Consider the following 22,920-nt stretch of genomic DNA (forward strand, 5'->3'; position numbering starts at 1 on the left):
ATCCAAGTGTTGCTATAGACACCCAGGACTATTTTTGCTTTGCATTCTGAATGAATTGACGTGTACACTAGTGTGGACTGCAGAACCTTAAAAGGAAATGCACTTGGGGAAAAAAAAGGCAACAATTGTGCAATGCTGCATTTGCTGTTTTATTGAGGAATAGAAATCGAGGTTAAAAAGATAAAAAAATACAGGAATGACAATGATAACTCTGGCTGTGTTCAGAGTGGCATACTATTGTACTATTCATACAGCTTCTGCAGTACACTGCACATCATTTGCACATTTTCCACGTGCATGGAAATTCCAGATGATTTTCTAAATGTGACCCTGGACCACAAAACCAGTGGTAGCACAAGTATATTTGTAGCAGAACAGCATGGCTGCCGTATACCTTTACTCTACACAGGTTTACCTCAATTCAGTCCATACAGCAGATATATCAAAACTTAATTTTAGATTAATATGCGTTGCTAAGAACTTCATTTGGACAACTTTAAAGGCAATTTTCTCAATATTTTGATTTTTTGTACCCTCAGATTCCAAATATTGTCCTATCCTAGCAAACCATACATCAATGGAAAGCTTATCTATTCAGCTTTCAGATAATGTACAAATCTTAATATTTAAAAAATTAGTTTTGTGGTCCATGGTCACAAATGTGCAAATTTTTGCACACTGTGTGGAATGCATTGTGGGATATACACTTGATTTTGTTCCATTACGGTTGACTAATGAATCAGAAAATAGTATCAATTGTTATTTATAACATATCATGATCATACTTATAATTGAAGTATATTTTTACACAGTACTGAAATGAATGAAATTCCACATTTATAAGCAGTAAACTAATTTTCCTTTCCAAACAAGCATGGCCTGAGTCAGAGACATTTCCTGTTTATTGTCTTCATTAAAGAATGAGTGACTTTTGCCCATCCCATTAATAATCGTAATATTTTCTGCAGTGAAATATTTATTAAAGAATGTTTTTAAGAGAAATTTACAAAAAAATATATATTACTCATTAAACAACAGATGATATTAAACATTGACAATGCTAAAAAGTGTGAAGGAATATAGTGAAAGTGAAATGTATTTTATTTATTTATTCTTTTAAAGAAAAAAGAAACAATCACATTTTTATATTGCTTTCCCATCAGGCCATTATTCAGCCACTCCCTCCATCCAAAACATCATGTACCAATAATGTTTTGGTTGACAGATAAACAACTGTGTAACTGGGTTGTCTGAGCAGCATTTGAGAAGGAGGGGGTGGACTTCATTCATAAGGGCCAACATCATGTGGCACTGCTTAATAGAAGATGTTTATTTAGAAAGTGACTAAAGCACTTGAGTCGAATACCACTATTAGTACACTCTTCAGTACATACTGTAACTCAAGTTCACCCAAGCTGGACCCGATTCAAACAACCAGACATATAAAAGCTTATAAAAACAACAAGAAAGAAAATGCAACAATAACAACAATTTAAAATTAAGGTAACTTAATGTACAATAACAGACTAAAAACCCTGAAAATGAAAATCGGTGGTCATGCGTGGATCATCATAGAAAACTAAACAAACTTTGGCATTTAATATGTATAAATAAATAGTTAAGAAGTGCAGCACTGTATTAAGTATTTAAAAAACATATCTGTGCAATGCTACAGCAAAGTTGTAGTGAAATGTACTGGAATTGATGAAAGGCTAAATAAGTTAGTTCATAATGTATAGTGTCTTGGATTCCTCAAAAGATTCATAATGAGTTGAGAGCTCAAGTCCAAGGCTTCAATCCACAAACAACAATAAATATACAAGTGAATCTGATCTGAGGTCGGACCTCATGACCCACTGTGAAACATATGCAACTTTATGCAACATGAGGAGTTCAGACCAAATGACATTGACCAGTGACAACCAGCATTAGATGTTTTGTCCAGCAAAAGGTCAGACGACAAATTCTTACTGCTGACATTCAGTGGTGTTTGCATAGGTTGCATTAGGTTCTGAGTGCTACATCAGTTTATATGACCGTAATAAAGCAGCTCAAGTTTTTTTTAAATGGAAAAACAAGGCCGTCCAAGTGCCCAAAGGGTCCTGACTTTTAGTGATGGGTCTCTGCAGTAGTCACTATGCCAGTACACTGGGTTTAGTGTCCTCCATATTTTTCTTTTTACCAGTCTGTTTGCGTTTCACCACATGGGGATTTTCCTCGGTGACAATGCCCTCTTGGGTCATGGCAAGCTCTCCGCTTTCTCGACTCACGAACATTGATGGATTATGCGATACCATTTCAAACCTCTGCTCTGCAGCTTTACGAACGGCTGCTTTCCTCTTGGTCCTGGGCTGAGGGGAGGGTAAAGCATGTCCGGCTGCTGAGGAAGGCAAAGCACACTGGAGAGAAGAGGAATAGCTGGTGGCAGACACAGCAGCAGCAGTGCCAGCCAGGGCTGCGCTGCCAAGCCGTGCCATTGCTACAGGGATCTCCTCCAGAGATTCTGCGGAGTCAGAATGATACTCAGCAGGGGGACCCGCGGCCTGTACGGGTGCAAGAGGGGGGAGGGAGGCCCGCAGGGGGAAAGCTGGGAAGGGTAAGCGCTGGCCAAGAGATGAGGACACAGTGGCGGCAGCTACAGAGGACTCTAGTTGTGTAAAGCACAAACACAAACCACAAAGGTAACTACTTACACAATGTTAAGACAACTGAAAAACACCATATGGAAACTTTGTTTTTTAAAGCATTAAAGGGCTACTCCCCCCCGAAATGAAAATTGAGTCATTAATCACTTATCCTCATGTCATTCCAAACCCATAAAAGCTTTGTTTGTCTTTGGAACACAAATTAAGATATTTTTCATGGATTCTGACAGCTCTCTGAACCTCCCACAGACAGCAATGTAATTGATATGTTAAACGTCGAGAAATGTAACAAGGAGATCGTTAAAATAATCCATGTGACATCAGCAATAATTCTACGAAGCTTCAAGAATACTGTGTCAGCCGCAACACACAGACACAAAGTTTTCATTCAAATCAAAGTACAGGGTGGGCCATTTATATGGATACATCACACATCAAACTTATTGGGAATTTCACAAGAAAAACAATGGTGTGCTTGGTTTTAACGTAACTTTATTCTTTCATGAGTTATTTACAAGTTTCTGACCACTTATAATGTGCCACAAACAGGACGTTAATATCACCAACCATTCCCATTTTATTAAGGTGTATCCATATAAATGGCCCACCCTGTATAAATAAATGTAGAAAACATATCCACGTGGCGCAGCTGACACAAAACAGCATACGCTCCAAAATTGCACTAGGGTAATGCAGAGGAGACAAATTGTTGAATAAAGTCGTCATTTTTGTTTTCTTGGCGTACAAAAAATATTCTCGTAGCTTCGTAAAATTATGGTTGAACCCATGTCATATGGATTATTTTACCGATCTCCTTTCTACGTTTCTGGATGTTGATTGTGTTAATTACATTGCTTTCAACTGGAGGGACAGAGAGCTGTCAGAATGCATCAAAAAATATCTTAATTTGTGTTCCAAAGAGGAACAAAGCTTTTACTGGTTTGGAACGGCATGGGGGTGACTAATGACAAAATTTTCATTTTGGGCTGTAGTAACCCTTTAAAGAGAATCCTGGGTATTAAGACTTCCATGGCTTAATGTAATGTAAATGATGTCTCTTACTAAAATATGTTATAGAAAACCCATTAAAGACTTACGTCATTTAGAAAATCCACATTAAATATTTTGGCTTAAGGGGCGCCATTATTTCGATGACGTGAAATGGTTGCACTCGGTGAGCTACTGGCACTACCTGTTGCTATTTTTCCTGCAACACAACTCGGAATACACAAATAAAATACTACTACGACGCTGCATTGTGTGGCTTTTGGTTGTAATTTTCAGTCAGAGGACAACAAGAGAAGCAATGCAAGTCTTCCTAGTGAAAAGAAGAGGAGAAAAGAATGGGAAGATGCCTGTGGACAAATAAAACTTCTTGAAGGCTAGCGTCTTTGTTCTCTCTACTTTAGCCCTGATGCCTTTAAGGCTTTTAGTAGACCACAGATACCCAAAGATCTTAAAAATGGCAGAGACAACATGCTAGATGCCATCCTGACAGGATGTAAACATGTCGATGCTTGTCATGACACCGCAGGAGTTTCTCAGCATGGATGTCATTCAATATCTGGGTGTGTTTAGACTCCTTGTGGGGAAAATTGATGGTACTGCATTTGGTTTATGTTTACGCTTATATCCATCGCCACCTGTATGCTCTTTCAGTAGCTGTTGTCATCATCAATCAGTATTTTATTTTCCAAGTTGTGTTGCAGTAAAATAGTAACAGGTAGCGCCAGCAGCTTACTGAATGCAACCATTTCACGCCATAAAACAATGTGGATTTTTAAAATAACGTAAATGGGTTTCCTACTACATATTTCAGTAAGAGACATGATTTACGATTTGTAAATGATTTATATTAAAGTCTTAATCCCTGGGGTTCCCTTTAAAAAAAGTAATGTTTACTGCATTTATTTTCAAGAGAAACAACATGCTACACTAAAACAGCCTATTTATAAGCTAATTTCTGCAACATAAAAAACAAGCTATGGTAAATTATAATTAAAGCATATATATAGTCATTATTATGAAATAATTATGAGCATAATGACATACACTGATCTTCATAATTATGGGATGAATTGTCAATTTTTCAATGTTATACCATAATTATGATTATAATTATTGTATTACCATAATTCATTATCTCATAATTATAAGACAAGTCAAAATTATAACATAGTCACACTGCCAACTGTCTGACTGCTATTACAGACTGTCATAATTTTGACTTCGTCATTGCGGTTTTATCTTATAAAAAGTCATTTTTATGTCATTATGTCAATTACAATTTACCAAAGCGTGTTTTTTTTCTTATGTGTCAAAAATAGGCTTCAATAGTTACTAGATCAAATATTTGAACAAGGCACACAGGCAGTGCAGCAGCACAGAACTATTACAGAACTATTCAAACAATTACAACAGAACAATGTAAGAGAGTCTAAAATAAAAGTTATCAATCAAGTGAAGACCACTGTATTAGCAGGTTTTAGCTGTCATATTGTAGTTGTGTTTTTCTTAGTGTTATACTTAAATCTAAAACAAACAGGGTGTTGTTCAGTGATGCAGATCTACCACACTGTTTAATATTATAACATAGCAACGTCTTCCATAACTTATTAACGCTCTACACCAGTGACGCACTGTTAGGATTAATCTACATTCTTAGTTTTCATGTTCAGTATGTAATATGCTGTTATTATATTTCAGCACTGTACTTTTTATAAATACAAAAATGTCGCTACATAAAACGTTAGGTACTTGCACAGTTACATAAATCACATGCCTTATAATTGCATAATGAACAAATGTATAATATCAATGTTTTAGTTATAAATGTCCAGACACTTTCTAAAACTTTCTTATCCTCATCTCTATTCTAGACTATACTGCTTTGATCTTCAGAATGTCCTAAAATGAATCACTTTGTTGTATTCCTCATTTGTAATTTGGTTTGTAGAAAAGTGTCTACTAGATGAATAAATTCACAGCTATTCAAAAGTTTGGGTTTGGTAAAAGTTAGTATTTTTTTTTTTTATTACTTTTTTTTATTCAGAAATAATTAATTCAATTGATCAAAAGTGAAAAGGACTTTGACACAGTTACAAAATATTATTTCAAACAAATGTTGTTCTTTTGAACTTTCAGCCTTGGTGAGAGTAAAAGTCTTCTTTCAAAAACACCTTTTCAAAAAACAAAAACAAAACAAAACAAACAAAAAAAAAAAAAAAAACTTACCGTTCTCAAACTTTTGAGCAGTAAGTGTAAATGGAATATTAAAATATTATAGTCATCAGCTGATCATGTATGTTTGTCTTACCCTGCTCAGCAGAAGTCTTTGGCATGCCTTTGACGGTGCTGGTGTCAATAGACCTGTCACTGTTTACCTCAGCTGCAAGTTTGTGCACTTTCCTCTTTTTTTTCTATGGAAATAAATTAAATGGTTTTACCACATATTGAGACAAATGGATGTTATGATTTCAGTAGAATGTACAGGCCATTGGTTGTGTAATTAGAACATGAAATTAATATTAAATCGATTTTGTGTGTCTCGTGGTGTGTGTGCTAACACGTCACACCTGTGTGTGTTTGTGAGGGTGAGGAGAAGCAGCTTTGTTCTCTGTTAGGACAGCAGGGAGGAGCTCTTCTTCACCCATGTGCTCAGACGAGCCTCTGACCCGGCCGTTGCCGTAACGCCTGCGGAGAGAGATGCCCATTACTCAAAGCTTTTTACATTCACTTATTTACTTCAGATGCTATACTATAGACAAGTTTCTTCAATGTTTTGTATGATGACTTGTTATAATTGCTAGAAGTTCCAAAAACCAAGAGCCAAATGACAAAACGCAATGACAAGTCATTGCAAAACTTTCCAAATTCTATGGAATCAGTGATCTCCCAGCATGGCTGTCAGTCTGAGATCACAGTACTGCCTTCCCACTGTTGGCTGATGTCCACATGCAATTTTATATCCACACTTTTCGTTAGATTTGCGTGATACTTCCTGCTACAAAAATCGATCAAACATGTTCCAGACAGTGTAGAACAGAATAGAAATCACTTAACGACTCAGTAGCACCATTAAATGTCCAGCAGTATATTTTATAGTATTTTAAGTTACAAGCTCTTAGCTTACTAGCAATCATTTTTATTATTTACAGACTGTTATAATTTCACATCATTTCATTACTTTTTTTAATGAAAACAAATAGCATCTGTTACTGAACAGACAATTTAACAGTGAGGCCTTCCATGTAAATGCCATGGGAAACAATTCTGCATGACAAGTGAAATAATGTGAGAGCCTGTTTTGTAATGGATGTTATGAAATACCGTTAATGCTGACTGTTTCTTATTAAGAAATATGACACATGAGCAAAACAGGCCGCAGTAACTGCTTCTACAGAACTGGTCCAGTTAGAAGCCTAAGAAGGTTAATATTAAACAAACACTTGGTTCACAGGGCTTTCCCAATTAAACAAAAGTAAGGATTGTTGTAAAATGCAGATATATAAGGACCTAATGGATTAGTCCCTCAGACATAAAAATTTAATCAGTAAAATTCTTTCATCTTCAACTGATTCTCTAGGTCACATTTTAACTGTCCCACAAATGCATTAAAATTCATCCTCAAAGTTCTCAAAGGGTTGACACGATACCATAATTGCCCAATAAAATAAATCAGATTATCTGATTGTATTTTTTTGAATCACTGTTAAAGGAATCAATCATCCCCTTAAGCCACTATTAGAACAAAATGTGCAGAGTAACGTCGATTTGGCTGGACTGTACACATTAATGCAGGCAGGCTTAGGGAGAAAGAAAGCCAAGTCTTGTGTGAACGGGAGATTGTTTTTCTACTCAATTATTTCTTCATGATGTTAAGTCAGTGACATTTAATCGCTAGTATGCTTTAACACTGAGCTGTTTGGCCAAATTTTAACACTAGTCTCATTTGTTCAAACGTTTAGTGTCAGTGCAATTTTTAAATGCATCTATAAGCCTCATATGCTCACCAAGTCTGCATTCTTTTGATTAAAAATATAGTAAAAAACAGTAATAATATATGACCCTGGACAACAAAACCAGTCCTAAGGGTCAGTTTTTTTGAAACTGAGATTTATACATCATCTGAAAGCTGAACAAATAAGCTTTCCATTGATGTATGCTTTGTTAGGATAGAACAATAATTGTCCTAATATTTGAAAATCTGGAATAAGGTTGCAAAAAACAAACAAACACAAAAAAAGCCCATCTAAATACTGAGAAAATCACCTTTCAAGTTGTTTAAATTAAGTCCTTCGCAAATTTACAAAATATCTCCATGGAACATGATCTTTACTTATAGGAGAAGTCCACTTCCAGAACAATTTACAGATAATGTACTCAACCCCTAGTCATCCAAGATGTTCATGTCTGTCTTTCTTCAGTCGTAAAGAAATTATGTTTTTTAAGGAAAACATTTCAGCATTTTTCTCCATATAATGGACTGCTATGGTGCCCAGAGTTTGAACTTCCAAAATGCAGTTTAAATGCAGCTTCAAACGATCCCAAATGCGGTTGTAAATGATCCCAGCCGAGGAAGAAGCATCTTATCTAGCGAAATAATCGGTTATTTTCATCAAAATAATACAATTTAAATACTTTTTAATTTCAAACGCTCGTTTTGTCTTGCTCTGCCTGAACTCTGTGTATTCTGACTCAAGACAGTTAGGGTATGTCGAAAAACTCTAATCATATTTTCTCCTTCAACTTCAAAAATTTATTTCAAAATCATCCTACATCGCTGCAGAAGTACCGACACAGTCTTTGCAAAGTGAACATGCAAAGATGATCAAACACCCTTAACAAAAAAGGTAAAACAGCGATATAGGACGATTTTAAAGTTGAGGGAGAACATAAGATGTGAGTTTTTCGACATACCCTAACTGTCATGAACCGGAAAAACACAGAGGTCGGGAAGAGCAAGACAAGACAAGCTTTTGACATTAAAAAATATAAATTGTATTATTTTTATGAAAATAACCGATTGTTTCGCTAGATAAGACCTTTCTTGGCTGGGATCGTTTACAACCGCATTTGGGATCGTTTGAAGCCGCATTTAAACTGCATTTTGGAAGATCAAACTCGGGGCACCACATCAGTCCATTATATGGAGAAAAAATCCTGAAATGTTTTCCTCAAAAAACAATTTCTTTACAACTGAAGAAAGAAAGACATGAACATCTTGGATGAGAAGGGAGTGAGTACATTATCTGTCAATTATTGTTCTGAAAGTGGACTTCTTCAATATCCTAATGACTTTTGGCATAAAGGAAAAATTTATAATTTTGACCCATACACTGTATTGCAGGCTATTGCTACAAATATACACGTGCTACTTATGTTTGGTTTTTCTGGTCTAGGGTCACACAGGGTAATTTTTTTTGGTAACAATGTAAAAGTTTTTACAAACTCTTAGATTAATTTAATGCATCCTTACTGAAAAAATAAATAAATACATAATAATAAAATCCACATCCTAAATTTTGCACAGTAATGTACATAGCATTAACTTGAGACACAGGCAACGCATTTAACGGTATGTTTAAAAAAACAAAAACAAAAACAAATGTAAAACATCACACAATCTCACCACCTAAAATTTGAGTATTTTTCAAAACTAAATAAATACTTTTGGGTGCTATTTTTAAGTATGCTATCACGTTTTATTAATCTAGCTGGCAAAACTTACGCTGATCCTTCTTGGGAGCTCATGGCGGTTGGATCTTCTACCTCCATCTCAGGGTTTGTGTAGCCAAGTGTCCCGCTATAACTGACCTGCTGCTGCACCAAAACAATGATGGAAATTAAATCATGAAAGAAAACAGGCTTATCAGAGATACAGTACAATTGTTTTGAAAATAGGTAGCGGTCCTACATAAAACATTAGTTGTTGCATTATAAACAAAGCATTATATGCTTAAGATCCAGATTAGATACTGAATGACCTTCAGTGTAACACAATGTACAACCTTAAGAAAAAAAAACAAAAAAAAACACAATCATCATTCAATAAATCCACAATAGGTATATTTGCATATGGACGGATGTTTTTTTTTTTTCATCCTCCATTTTGTGTAGAATCTAGAATATGTGTAGAATCAAGTGTAAAATCTATAAGAATGTGTGTGCAAATATGTGTCATATGGGTGTGAGGTACTGATGGTACATGTGTACTTGTGTATGTTGTAACATGAAATTAGTAAAAAGCCAGCCCTGCCCAACACAACAATCTACATAGTGAGCCAAAGCAAACAGTTCTTAAAAGACAGTGAAGTCACATGCACACCGTTCAAAAACTCTCCTGAGATGTACTACTGAGTTAAGGCTGGGGTCAACTTAGATAACCCTTCTTAAAGCACTTACTAAAATCACAGCCTGCCTAGGTAAGAGATTCTTCCAAAATGGCATGCACTTAGAATTGTAAAATTATATTACATATTACAGACTTAATTTTAATATGTACACTACCATTCAAAAAGTTGGGGGTTGGTAAGATTTTTAATGTTTTTGTAAGTCTCTTATGCTCACCAAGGCTGCATTTATATATGCTATGAAATACTTCTACAATTTAAAACTTATTTCTGGAATGGCAAAGCTAAATTTTCATAAGCAATTACTCCAGTCTTCAGTGTCTGATATGCTGATTTGGTGACCAAGTAACATTTCTTCTTAATGTAAATGTCTTATTCTTAATATTATTAAAAAACAGTTGTGCTGCTTAATTTTATTTATGGAAACTGATACATTTTTGTAGGATGTTTTAAAAAATATAAGTTCAAAATATAAGCTAAAATAATATATAAAATGTTACTGTCATGCCTGCTTATAGTCTTATATGTAAACCACAGTGCTGAAGGTCTATCAAGGCAAATTCACAGTGTCCTCAGAATACATACTATGTGCTCTGTGGCCAGGAAGTGAACTCATGGTGTGAGCTCATTTCCTATAGTTCAGTGTGAGCTCAATGTACCGCCCCTGGGAGGATTTGGCAGTAGCCTGGTGGAGAAGTTTTCCTGGGAATGTGTTAATTGCTTTGAGAAGCAACTGCACAGATGATTTCGTCCCCACACTAGGTTGTTTTAACAACTTGGTTGTTACAACAACTAGGTTGCCATGAGCTAGCCACCCTCATGATTACATATGTGGGCAACACTTGCTCAGTTTTCAGTATTCAAATTCAGTACATAAGCCTTCAAAGGAAATATGACAGATTTGCAATTTGGATAAATTCACTACCATTCAAAAGTTTGGGGTTAGTAAGATTTTTATGTTTTTGAAAAAATAAAAAAATAAATAATACCCTTATGCCCACTAAGGCTGCTATTTAATTAAAAACACAGTAAAAACGGAAATAATGTAAAATTTATAATATACAGTTTAAAATATTTTTTCTATTTTAATGCATTTTAAAATGTACGTTACTTCTGTATCGGTGTCACATGATTCTTCAGAAATAATTTTAATATGCTAACTTGGTGCTCAAGAAACATTATTACCAATGTTAAAAAAGGTTGTGCTGCTTAATATTTTTATGGAAACCATGGTCCGTTTTTTTCAGGATTCCTTGATGAATAGAAAGTTCAAAAGAACAGCATTTACAGCTCAAAATAGATTTTTTTTTTGTAACAATGTAAATCTCTTTACTGTCACTTAAGATAAATTTAATGCAGAATTAATTTAAACATGTGTCTGCATACCTCTGTCTCCTACACCTGTGCATTTGACATATGCTCCAAATATTAATATATAATTACAGAAAAATAATAAATGTGGAAGTACAGATCTGTTAAGAGGCTGCATTATTTTCAGTGCCCTATCAACAAAATGGTGACATTAATCAGCTAAACAGACTAGAAATTTGATATATTTGCCATGTTTATTGTGAGTGGAAAAAATATCATCTTTATTTTTTCATTATCTTATGTTTGTCTGTGATCTACCTTGATTAGATTCATCTTGGGAACCCTAGATTCGTTCTCCAATGGGGGCTTTCTGGAATCTTTGGCCTCCTGCCGATGCCGCTGTCGCACAATATACTCATACGTGCTGAGTCTGTTCCACACTAAAGGAGAGAATGAGACAGACAATCTAATACAAAATGTCTACTGCCGTTTCACCCATACACACCACATCATTCACAATGTCATTCAGGACAGGAACCATACCTACATATTATGTATTGTACATATATTTCATATCATTAGGCAGAAACTTTCTGAAACATATAAAGTATAGACATGGATTTTTATTTCTGGCTTGACCTCAAAAATAGGTTGGAAAGTGAAACCAAGTTCTTTTGCCTCTGGATTTTCTAGGAATGCCCCCTAGTGGCACACAGTGAGATGTCACTCGTGCATAACAGAGCTCAATATACCATAGGTCATTTAAATCTCTATCTTCATTTTGCGTTTATATTTCTTTATTTGATTTGGTTCTCAGTCATAAGCTCTACTCCAAGCCGACAAACCCACAGAGGAAAATGTTTAATTCATTTTTTATTAACAATAACAGCAACAAGACTTCAAATAGCCTCAGAAGCACAGACTGATCACAGGATGACTGTTTTTGTCGGTGTGGCTTCAGAAAATTAACTGATCTTGTGGTGTTTTGTTGTCATGGTTACTAAGCACTAAGCTACACAGATCTGCCTGAGTTGAAGGTAGGCAGTCTGCGGCGGTGAGCGAGTGTTTCATGGTAATCAAGCTGCGGTCTCTCTTATGCAGAAGAATTAAGACTACACCAAAGCCTGAGCCAAAATCCAGCTGTTGACATTGGGTAGATATCAACCTGATTATCCCAGGCATCAGAGGAATACACCTGCACATGCAGTTCAAAAGGTGTAGGCAGTAAATAGTTAGCTGCAGTAAAACCCACTTCAAAGATATATTTGTAATGATATATGCAAATATATGCACATTTTAATTCAAAGAGTGCTGCAGTGACTTTTAATGCATTCAGTTCCTTATTAAGAATCTGAGTGCACTATTAATGAAGCCAGGGGAGGCAGCTGAGTTTAATCCTAGGTGAACTGCTCAAATGTAGGATTCAGTAAGATTTATTTTTAAAGAAATTAGTACTTTTATTCAGCAATTTAACTGATCAAAAGTGACAGGAAAGACACTTGTTACCATTTCAAATTAATGTTGTTCTTTTGAACTTTCTATTCATCAGTCCTGAAAAACAATGTATCACAGTTTCCACAAAAATAATAACCAGCACAGCTGTTTTCAACATTGATAATATTAAGAAATGATGATTTCTGAAGAATCATGTGACACTGAAGCCTGGAGTAATGGCTGCTGAAAACATACAATGTTTAAAATATATTAAAATAGGAAAGTTATTTTAATTTTAATTAGTGGTGTCAAAATTAGTGCGTTAACACAGGCGATTATTTTTTTCTTTATTTTAACATGTTAAATATTTACCGCAATTAATGCAGGGGCGGGGCTTGGTTTGGCCATTCCTCTCACAACTGATAAAGAATTGCGTTTATTTAGACGCGAAATGTCTTTATGAGCACAACAAACGGGATACGTTTCAGATGCCCGCTCCAACTTTACCTCAGTGGCGGAAACGGTACCGGTGACGAGGAGCTTGAGTAGAACAACAGTTAACTGCGGTCAGATGAGTTGTTGTCAGGCCATATGTCAGTAAGACGAATCTTCCTGTCCTTTCAGCTGTTATACTGTGATCATAGTCCACTATCTTCAAGTGCACAAATGTGCCGGTGCGTGCTGTATTTAGGCTATATTAAAGTACTGTATCATATTCAAACCCAGATGAAACTACGAGTATGAAATGTTGTAGTTATGTTGTCAGTTAAGTCATGAAGTTACAAAAAAGGCGATTAAGGCTGCCTTAAAACTGTGCATGTAAGTATTTATTATTTATGAGTTCCTTTTATAGCAGTATCAGATCTGTCTTAAGTTCAGCAGAGGCAGCTTTTAAAGTAACAGTAACCAAAATATTGTAATAACCAGCTGCTGTGATGTCTGTTAATCAAAGAACACAAGTAAAAAGAGGAAATCAATAAGGGGTGTAGTTTTAAGCTTTATCTTTACATAATTTAGAATTTAGTATTTGTTATTTATAGTATAAGTTATTTTTTTTTAAGTCTAATAAATGTTAAAGTGATAGCTCTCAATTATGCTGTAATGTTGAATGGCTATAGTCAATGGATAAATAACAGGAAAAAAAGATATCAGTTAGTATCAGTGATACTTGTCTTCAGTCATAAAAAAAAAATAGCGTTAAACAAATATGAAAAATATGCATTCTTTATGTTGTTTTTCCATCAATTTGAAGATTGAATGTGAAATTATTGCAATATAAAAGTATAATTAAAAACTTTAAATGTCAGATGGAATTAATCACGATTAATTTCAGGAAAAAATGTGCGGTTCATGTTTTTTTTTTTGTTTTTTGTTTTTTTAAATCGATTGACACCAATAATTGTAATATTTCACAAAATTATTGTTTTTACTGTACAAATAAATTCAGCCCTGGTGAGAAAACATTTTTAAAAATCTCAAAAATCTAAGGTAGAAGAGTGTACTTACTGAGGTATATGTGGAAGCAGAGTAAGTGTCCCAGCAGAAGTGCCGACAGTAGGCCCAGAGTAATGGTGACTCCTGCTAGAGCAGGAATGGCTGGACCAGCTGTGGTGACTGGAGCCACCGGCAGAAACACAAACCACACCACTGATTCATTCCTTACTGTAGACAAAAAAAAAAAAAAAAAAAACCACACACAACAACAGAAGATTAAAGTTCTGACGTGGACAGAAATTTTTCATTATCTGTGAAAATGTGTAGTTGTGTAGTGTTTTGTATAGTGTGACCAACTTTTAAGTACATTCAAACACACACACAAAACACCTCTTACCCTGTTGAAAGTGCTTGTCAGATCGAAGTTTTGATGGGTCCAAAAAAAACTCTATAAAAACATAACTAGCAATAACTACAACCAAAACAATCCCCAAGAGAGCAGAAATCACACTGTTGAGAAACAGCCTGTCACAAAGAGAAAGAGAGAGAAAGAGAAATAACTAACAAATACATTGCACTTGGACTTCAGATTTCAGGCCTTCAAAGAGATTTTTTAGTAAATGTTATCTAGTTTAAAAGTTTGAAGTTAGAAAAAGTAGTGCTCTCAAACGATTAATCGCATTCAAAAATAAGTTGTTTACATAATATGTGTGCACTGTGTATATATTTACATTTATTTACATGCATATTTATATTCACATAATTTGTATTATATGAACATTTTTTTCTTAAAATGTACACACGCATGTGTGTGTATTTATATAAAGCTAGTAAATATACAGTACACACACATAAATTGTGTAAAAAAAAAAATAAATAAATAAATAAATAAATACATAAATAACACTTATTTTGGATATGATTAATCGTCTGACAGCACTATAATATTGTGAAATAATATTACAATTTAATATTGTTTTCTTTTATTCAGGCAGCCATTACTCGGGTCTCTAGTGTCACATGATTTGGAATGAATTTGGAAATCATTCTAATGTGCTGGTTTGGCGCTCAAGTAGTATATTATTATTACTATTATCAATGCTTAATATTTGTGTAGAAACCATGACACATTTTTTGTGATGAACAGAAAGTTCAAAAGAACAGCAATTATTTTAAAAAAAAATGTTCTGTAACAATGTAAATGGCTTTGCTGTCAATTTTGATCAATCTGAAGCATCCTTGCTGAACAAAAGCATTTAAAAAAAAAAACCTTTTGAATGGTAGGTCTACAAGGGTAAATTTAAAAAAAAAAATCTGCTTTAGTTATGTCATAGAGACTTTATTCACACTGCTTGAATATTTTCATTTAATAAAAAGAAATTTGCTACATTACAAGGTAAAAACACAAATGACGGATTCATTGGTCAGCATCCCAAAGGTCTGCCAGTGAAAACGGAACTCACAAATGAAATGAGTGTTTGTATGTGATGCTAAGCAACAGCACTTGACCTCATAATTGCTTTCCATTGACTTCCATTTGAGAAAACATTACATATGTTATAAAAACAAGAAATGTTTCACATCAGCATACTGGATTTGATGACAGACCATAAAATAAAATGCTGAATATTACATCTCTTTCTGAATAGTCTGATACAGGATCTGCCTTAAAAAAAGACTCACAGTTAGAATATCTATCTACCAGCTGCTGTCCATAGAAATGACAGAACGTGAAAAACAGACCAACACAAGGACAGACAAAGAAGAGGAAGTGAAAACGACTCACCAGTAGTTTCTGCTGCCCACACAATTGTTCAACCATCGACAATGATGGTCAAAGCTGGCCACACACTTATTACACGCACTACAGTGTTTTGATTTAGGCCCCCTGGAAAGAACAATTTTACAGGTAATTGGTTATTTAACAGGTTGTGGGGAACAAGAGCTGCTTTAAAAAGTTACATGTTTGGACACAATGCATTGCTAAGTACAGCGACAAGTAGAAAGGATAGCATATCCTGTGAACGTGCTAAGCATAATGTCAGGATCCATCAATGAACATTGAAGGGTTAATTCACCAAATAATGAAAATTCTGTCATTAATTACTCACCCTCATGTCGTTCCAAACCTGTAAGACCTTCGTTCATCTTCAGAACACAAATTAAGATATTTCTGATGATATCCAAGAGCTTTCTGACCCATAGACAGCAATGCAACTAACACGTTCAAGGCCCAGAAAGGTAGTAAGGACATCATTACAAGTTCGGAACGACATGAGGGTGAGTAATTAGTGACCGAATTTTCATTTTTGGTTGAACTATGCCTTTAAATCAGGAGATAAGACAAAGAGCTCTATCAGTTATTGTCAAATCGCACCTGAAAATTCAAAAAAGTTGGCAAATGAATTATATGACAGTCAGTCTGCATTAGAAAGTGCTGCAGCAGTTTAGTAATTTCCAGTACTTAGATGTCAGATTGTAAGTTTCATCAACTTGTTCTTATCATATTTATATTGCAGTCATATTAACAAAAACAATAAGACTGAGCAAAATGTAGACAGCGTCCATTACAGTCATTTTACTACAGTTACAGGGGGATCTGAATAAAGAATATGTACACATTCACACCCACACAATAAATAAGAAATAGACAGCAGCACATCTGTACTTACACATCGACTTCACAGAGGTAGCAGTGACAGTTCTCAATGACGTGTGCATGCTTGGTGCGGTCAAACACTGGCATGGGTCCCTTATAACTCTTAGCTCTGACATTGTAATCTGCAGGGTCGATGGAGACGGCCATCAGGTGCATGAAAAGGTGACAGACAAATGTAATGCCTGTACACTGAGCTCTGAGTTAAAGACTAATAATTATTCAAAAAAGAGAGTCTCGTAACCATTTAAATCAGACTAGCTGTATATAATTCACACAAAGCTACACAAAAGAACTTGCAATGACTGCTACAGGGTAACAGATGTATATTAATAAGAAGCAGATGTGCGCAGGAATTGCTCCTGTGTGGGCCATGTGACAAACTGTAAAGCAAGGATACAATATATCCAGCTGGGATCCAGTATGTGGGGAGCAGAGGCACAAATACACCAAAGCCAGTGACAGCAAAGTAGAGATAAAGCAGCCAGGCCAGGAGCTGGAAAGGGTGAGGGGGCCAACTCCAACCATTGGTCCGAGAGCATAGGGGCACATCAGCTCTCCGGGGTACGCCCTCACTCACTGGGGCTGTGCGGTTGGAGTTCTTACTGCAGACATCCATGAGAGTGGAAACCTCCTTCTGTCACTCCTGGCATTAAAACAGAGCAGAAGGTTTACTTCAAGCACATTACCAGTTTGATTAGACCAGCGGTGTCCAAACTCAGTCTTGGAGGGCTGGTGTCCTATAGAGTTCAGAGTTTCCTCAACACACCTCCCGGGAAGTTTCTAGCATGCCTAGTTAAGAGCTTGATTAGCTGGTTGAGGTGTATCTAACTGGGGTTGGAACTCTGCAGGACACCGGCCCTCCAGGACAGAGTTTGGGAACCCCTGGATTAGACTCTGCGGACCTACTGCTTTGTTTGGGATAGCTCACCCAAAAAGGGTCATTCTGTAATCTTTTAATAACCCTCAAGTTGTCCAAATCCATATGACTTTGTTTCTTCTGTGGTACGTAAGAGAATAATGCTCCGCAGAATTTTTTTAAATAATGTTTAAAAAGCAGCGTTCTGAATCATTGCATTTTTAATTATTTCACCCAGAATTGATTGGAAATGCTTTTAGAATATTATATTAAAATGTTATGTCATTTTTATAGACATCCAAACAGTTCTTGTAGAAAACTGTTTTAACGTTTTTCAAAAATACACTGAAAAATGCATTCCACATGAGTACATTATAATCTAAGTAACTTGGCACACGTGTTTTTTTCATCATATATCAGATATCTTCACTGGTTACTGATCCACTAAAACCCAGCTTATGGTAAATCACAAAACTCACCTGCACGGTAACTGATGTCAGAACTCTGGGCTGCTCCGCCACATCTGAATCAGCCAACATTACCTGCACTGCTTTTTCTTTACACGAAAACTACCACTAACCTGACACATCTTTGCGCCTCATCCACAGCACCAACACAACAGCTCTGAATGACGGCTAGCACTATCTTTACTCATTTACTGTATCTGCAGCCTGACAGCGGAGAAGGCGTCTTAGTAACCTAAATCTCTCATCAAGCTCTCATCCCGTGGGTAAACCAATATCTTCTAGAAGTAGTAATTAACTTGCCGTAGAGCACCAAACAAATTAGAGACGTGAAACTGACCGAATGTGAAGCGCTTGTTGTGTGCGGAAAGCACGACTGACTATACCGTTAACTAATCATTCTGCAAACAAACCACATCTTACAGTAACCGCGAATAGCTCGATCAATATCCAAGCGTTTATCCATCTAAACAGTCAAAGCTGCTTAAATGACTTCACAAATATCAGAAAAAAACCTTTATAATATAACACCGGCACTCTATCCAGTATTCTCAGCAAGTAGTGACAATTTGTGTATTAAATAGCTGACCGACGCACCCACATCCGGGAAAACCGTTACACGACGCGTTTATTTCAAATTAAAAGTCCTTAGCACTTAATAACAAAGCAAAAATGTTTACTTGTAAAGGTCTGTGTTGATTTCAGCTGGAAGCTTTTTTCAATTCATAACATAAAATCTGAGATAATCACGTTTTTATGTATTATAATTGTTATTAGAAGTAGTAGTAGAAGTTATTTTGTTCTGTTGCAAGTTTGTGTTTTTGTTTTACATCAGTCTTGCACTGTAGACAGTTTTCCAGGAGATGGCAGTAATATCATGCTTGGAAAAAAATGTTTACGAAAACATTAATTAATTGCTGCATATTACGTAGCAAAATTTAACAGTTCACTTAGTTCACTTTCCTCAAAAGAACGTCAGTCATACAGTTTTGGAACAACAGATAGAGTAAATGATGACAGAAATTACATTTTGGCGTGAACTGGAATATTATTTTCTGGAGAAGCTTACACATTGTAATTATTAGCTCTTGTTAATGCTGTAGTTATGCCAGTGCAATGTGTGTGCCATGGACCCTGTAGTATAAAGTGCTACTCACGTGGTCGAAACATTCATATCAAATTTTTCATTTAAAACGTTGAATAATAAAGAATAAATGAAAAAATAAATGACAAATCTGCCATTTCACAACAGTTGTGTTATATAATGGCAAATGTCTAAAGATATTCCACATAAAATGTCTATTACATAGATGTTTTGGGTGAGCAGGATAGCAGTCTAGTACAAGGAGCAGAAGCTTATCCGTATCAGGTCACATATTTAAAAGGTATTTAAGGCTTCATTACCATCTGTTATGTGAACATCTTGCAGATACTCTTAACATTTGGCTTGGTGCCTAACTCATTTGTTTTGTTCGTTACATAAGCATTATTTTACAAAACACATTCCTGTGGGGCATATGAGCAAATCCTTTCAAAAGAGGAGGGAGTCTTTTGTCCTAAAGGACATCCTAACTGAAATCACTATGGTTACTAAACAGACATGATTCTTGAGTGAGATTATCTCTATAATATGGCCCCAGATCAGATCAAGAATGCATGATAATTTATATCCATGGTTTGTGCTGATAAATATCATTGTTGTTTGAATGTGTGAACTGAAGCAAAGCTGTGTTCTCGTGCCACAAAGCATTGCATGTTTTAACTGGCTTTCCAGCACAGAATTTGATTATTTTAATTACTAGACGGCTTGATTAAAATTTTCTTAATAATTGATTTACAGATGGACAAACTCTGGTTGATGGCATGTGTTTTCATTTAGCATTATGTGTCTGCACTCCAGAGTGTGCTTGAAGTGACAAGGCCTGATGAAGGCCGCTCGTATTCTCTTGTGGCACAAAATGCTTATCCAGTGGCTGAATGGAAACAATACATTACAAGCCCATCATTCATAACTGGCCCGCTGCAGACCCCCAGCCTTCAAAAGTCTTCACTCATTTGAGTGAAATACCATACGGTGTGCAAAGACTGACCAAACCTCCCCCCCAGTTAACGGCATCTGAGTGGGCCCCTTTAGGGTTATAACTCAGGAAAGAACTCAAGTGGTGTCTGTTCTCTGCTTTGGAAGGGAGGAATCGAGGAATGTGACACCGAATTGCCTGTGCCAATGAAGTCCAGCTTGTCCTGCGGTTGAATGGCTCCTGTCAGGGAATAAGCACATCTGGAGTTCTGGAACATTTTGGCTAAGCAATTCAATTCCTCTAGGAACATTTTTGGATGAGTTTGTTTCCAATACAAACATGGGTTTTCTGCATTATTTAGCGATGCACCTGTTCCAACCCCCATGGTCCCCCGGAGGGAGTCAAATGAGGTGAGACTGGAGAGGTGACGCCGTTCCAAACACATCTACAGAACAGGCATGATATTCTACGAATGTGGCGAAGCACGCTCCATAATAATTTGAACCTCCCCAGCAGGATCTGCTGAACAATGAGCTCTATTTCTATCCCAGTACGCCGTACTAGCGGACGTGCACGTCAGAAAGTTTAACTAACAGTTTTTGGCTGAGCATGCAGCTCATGTGGCCCAAGCAGTAAAAGCTAACCTGCTTTTAAAGAGAACATTTGGGCTCTGTCTCTCTTGGCAGCGGTGTGAGTCAGTAACAGAGAATGAAGCAGGGGCCAGTGAGTTTATATGGGGTGGGAATGACCCTCGCACACACTTTCCCACATATAAAACTTAAATATCTGGGCTTCGACTTCCGTCAGCAAAGGGATCCCTTAAACTCCTGTGCTAAAACTAAAACTAACAAGTCTTAAGGCCCATTCACATTAAGAACGATAACTATAAAGATAGCAATTTGAATGCCTGGTGTCACTGACTTTAGCTCCAATCAAGGTAAAGCTGTTAAGATTGAGTTCATCATACCCTGGCACATGCACTTCTTGGCAAAGGCTGAGATTTGACCTGACAAGAACTGTACGACCGAAGAAAGCACTGCTGTCTTTAAGAGGCCCATGCCAAGGATGAGCAGAGAGTGGAGGGAGAATCTGGCAGTAACATAAACACACACACACACACATACATATGAACCTCATGCTTTGGCCCTGGTACACTGCTCCCCTTGCCTGATAAAATTAGAATCAGGAAGCAGAACAAAACATGAAGTTATTCTGCATGAGTACATATTAAGTTTCTCAGAAACGGAATGTGACAGACACGTTTATGGTCTTGTTAATCAAAAAGAAAAGCGGACCCCTGAACTTTGTATCTGGCTGGTAACCGTACACCATGCGAATTTGCTGAGCTCATTGACAGAGTGGCTTGAGGACCGTCTTTTTAACTACTTAGTCTGCCTGACTTGTCAAGACACATAGTCTTTGTTACTCTGCATGATGGTTTCTGTAATTGCATTTTCTTCTTCCCTGTGTTGTTTTAGGGAGTGTAAATTACAAAAAAAGGTTCTATTCCCTCCATAATTAATAATTTAATTAATTTTACTAAATCTTAAAATCTGATTTGGCATTTGAACGGTCCTTTGGCATTTAAAAGGAGAAGCTCACTTCCAGAACAAAAATTTACATGTAGTTTACTCACCCCCATCCAAGATGTTCGTGTCTTTTTTTTTAAGTTGTATTGAAATTGTTTCTTGTGGAAAACGTTCTAGATTTTTTCTCCATATAGTGGACTTCTGTTGTGCCCGTGAGTTTAAACTTGCAAAATACAGTTTCAGTGCAGATTCAAAGGGCTCTAAACGATCCCAGCCGAGGAAGAAGGGTTTTATCTAGCGAAACGATCAGAGTATGTACAATTGTACAATTATTATATTTATTAACTCCTCCAGCTTCAAAATTGTCCTTTTATCGCTGCAGAAGTACTGACCCAGTGTTTACAAAGCCCTTTACAAAGCTAAAACAGTGATGTAGGGTGATTTTGGAGTTGGAGGAGAAAATGAGATGGGAGTTTTTCAATCTATCCTAACTGTACTGACCAGATTACAACGAGTTCGCATGGGCGTCGCAGGGAATAAACAAGATAAGCGTTTGAGGTTAAAAAGTATATACATTGTACTAGTATAGAAGATATGAGTCAATATCAAACAGGTTTCGAATAAAATGTAGTGTCCCATTCATTGGTAACCAGTGTTGGGCAAGTTACTTCCAAAATGTAATACATTATATATTACTAGTTACTGTTTTTAAAAGTAATTACATTACAATATTACTTTCTCTGAATTGTAATGTGTTACACTACTTTTAAGTTACTTTTGAGTTACTTTCACCAAAATATCCACAGAAGTATGACTAGGCATTATAAAATACCAAAATGTAGTTTATTGCTGCTCATTATAGTGGAGGGTAATGAGGTAGCTCAATATAGCATAAAATTATAAAATCATATTTAGATAGGCTACCGGTATGTAAGTCTATATTAATGCTACTTGTAGTTTAGGTTAAACACAAATAAGCACAAAAGTTATTACATTTATAAATAACGCCGGTAAATAAAGCGAATTGTTATAATGTTCAACAGGGGCGATTCTAGGATTTTCATTTTAGGGGGGGCTCAGCCCCCAATGAGGGTATAATAACAAAAATTAATTAAATAAATAAATAAATACAATAAAAAGTGTTTGACTAATAGGGGTGGTATACTATACTTATTGCAATATTCCACTGTATTGTATAGATAGGTATAACATTTAATT

At 36.0% G+C, this 22,920-nt stretch overlaps 1 protein-coding gene across 2 annotated transcripts; it reads right to left on the bottom strand.

Annotated features, from left to right (window-relative positions):
* Window positions 1–146: 146 nt before the first annotated feature.
* zdhhc1 (zinc finger DHHC-type containing 1) lies at window positions 147–18,764 on the bottom strand. 2 transcript variants are annotated; one of them, XM_051116153.1, is made up of 11 exons: window positions 18,171–18,764; window positions 17,233–17,478; window positions 16,849–17,024; window positions 15,963–16,064; window positions 14,574–14,701; window positions 14,249–14,404; window positions 11,627–11,748; window positions 9,376–9,464; window positions 6,221–6,338; window positions 5,962–6,064; window positions 147–2,647 (listed from the first exon to the last, which is right to left on the bottom strand). In XM_051116153.1, exons 2-11 carry the CDS (start codon window positions 17,449–17,451, stop codon window positions 2,136–2,138), a joined length of 1,725 nt encoding a protein of 574 aa, XP_050972110.1. In that variant the 5' UTR covers window positions 17,452–17,478; window positions 18,171–18,764; the 3' UTR covers window positions 147–2,135. The 2 variants fall into 2 exon arrangements, with proteins under 2 accessions (XP_050972110.1, XP_050972109.1); XM_051116152.1 differs by having other exon boundaries at window positions 9,376–9,467.
* Window positions 18,765–22,920: the final 4,156 nt, after the last annotated feature.

Source organism: Labeo rohita, chromosome 7 (assembly GCF_022985175.1).
Source record: "Labeo rohita strain BAU-BD-2019 chromosome 7, IGBB_LRoh.1.0, whole genome shotgun sequence".
NCBI lineage: Eukaryota > Metazoa > Chordata > Actinopteri > Cypriniformes > Cyprinidae > Labeo > Labeo rohita.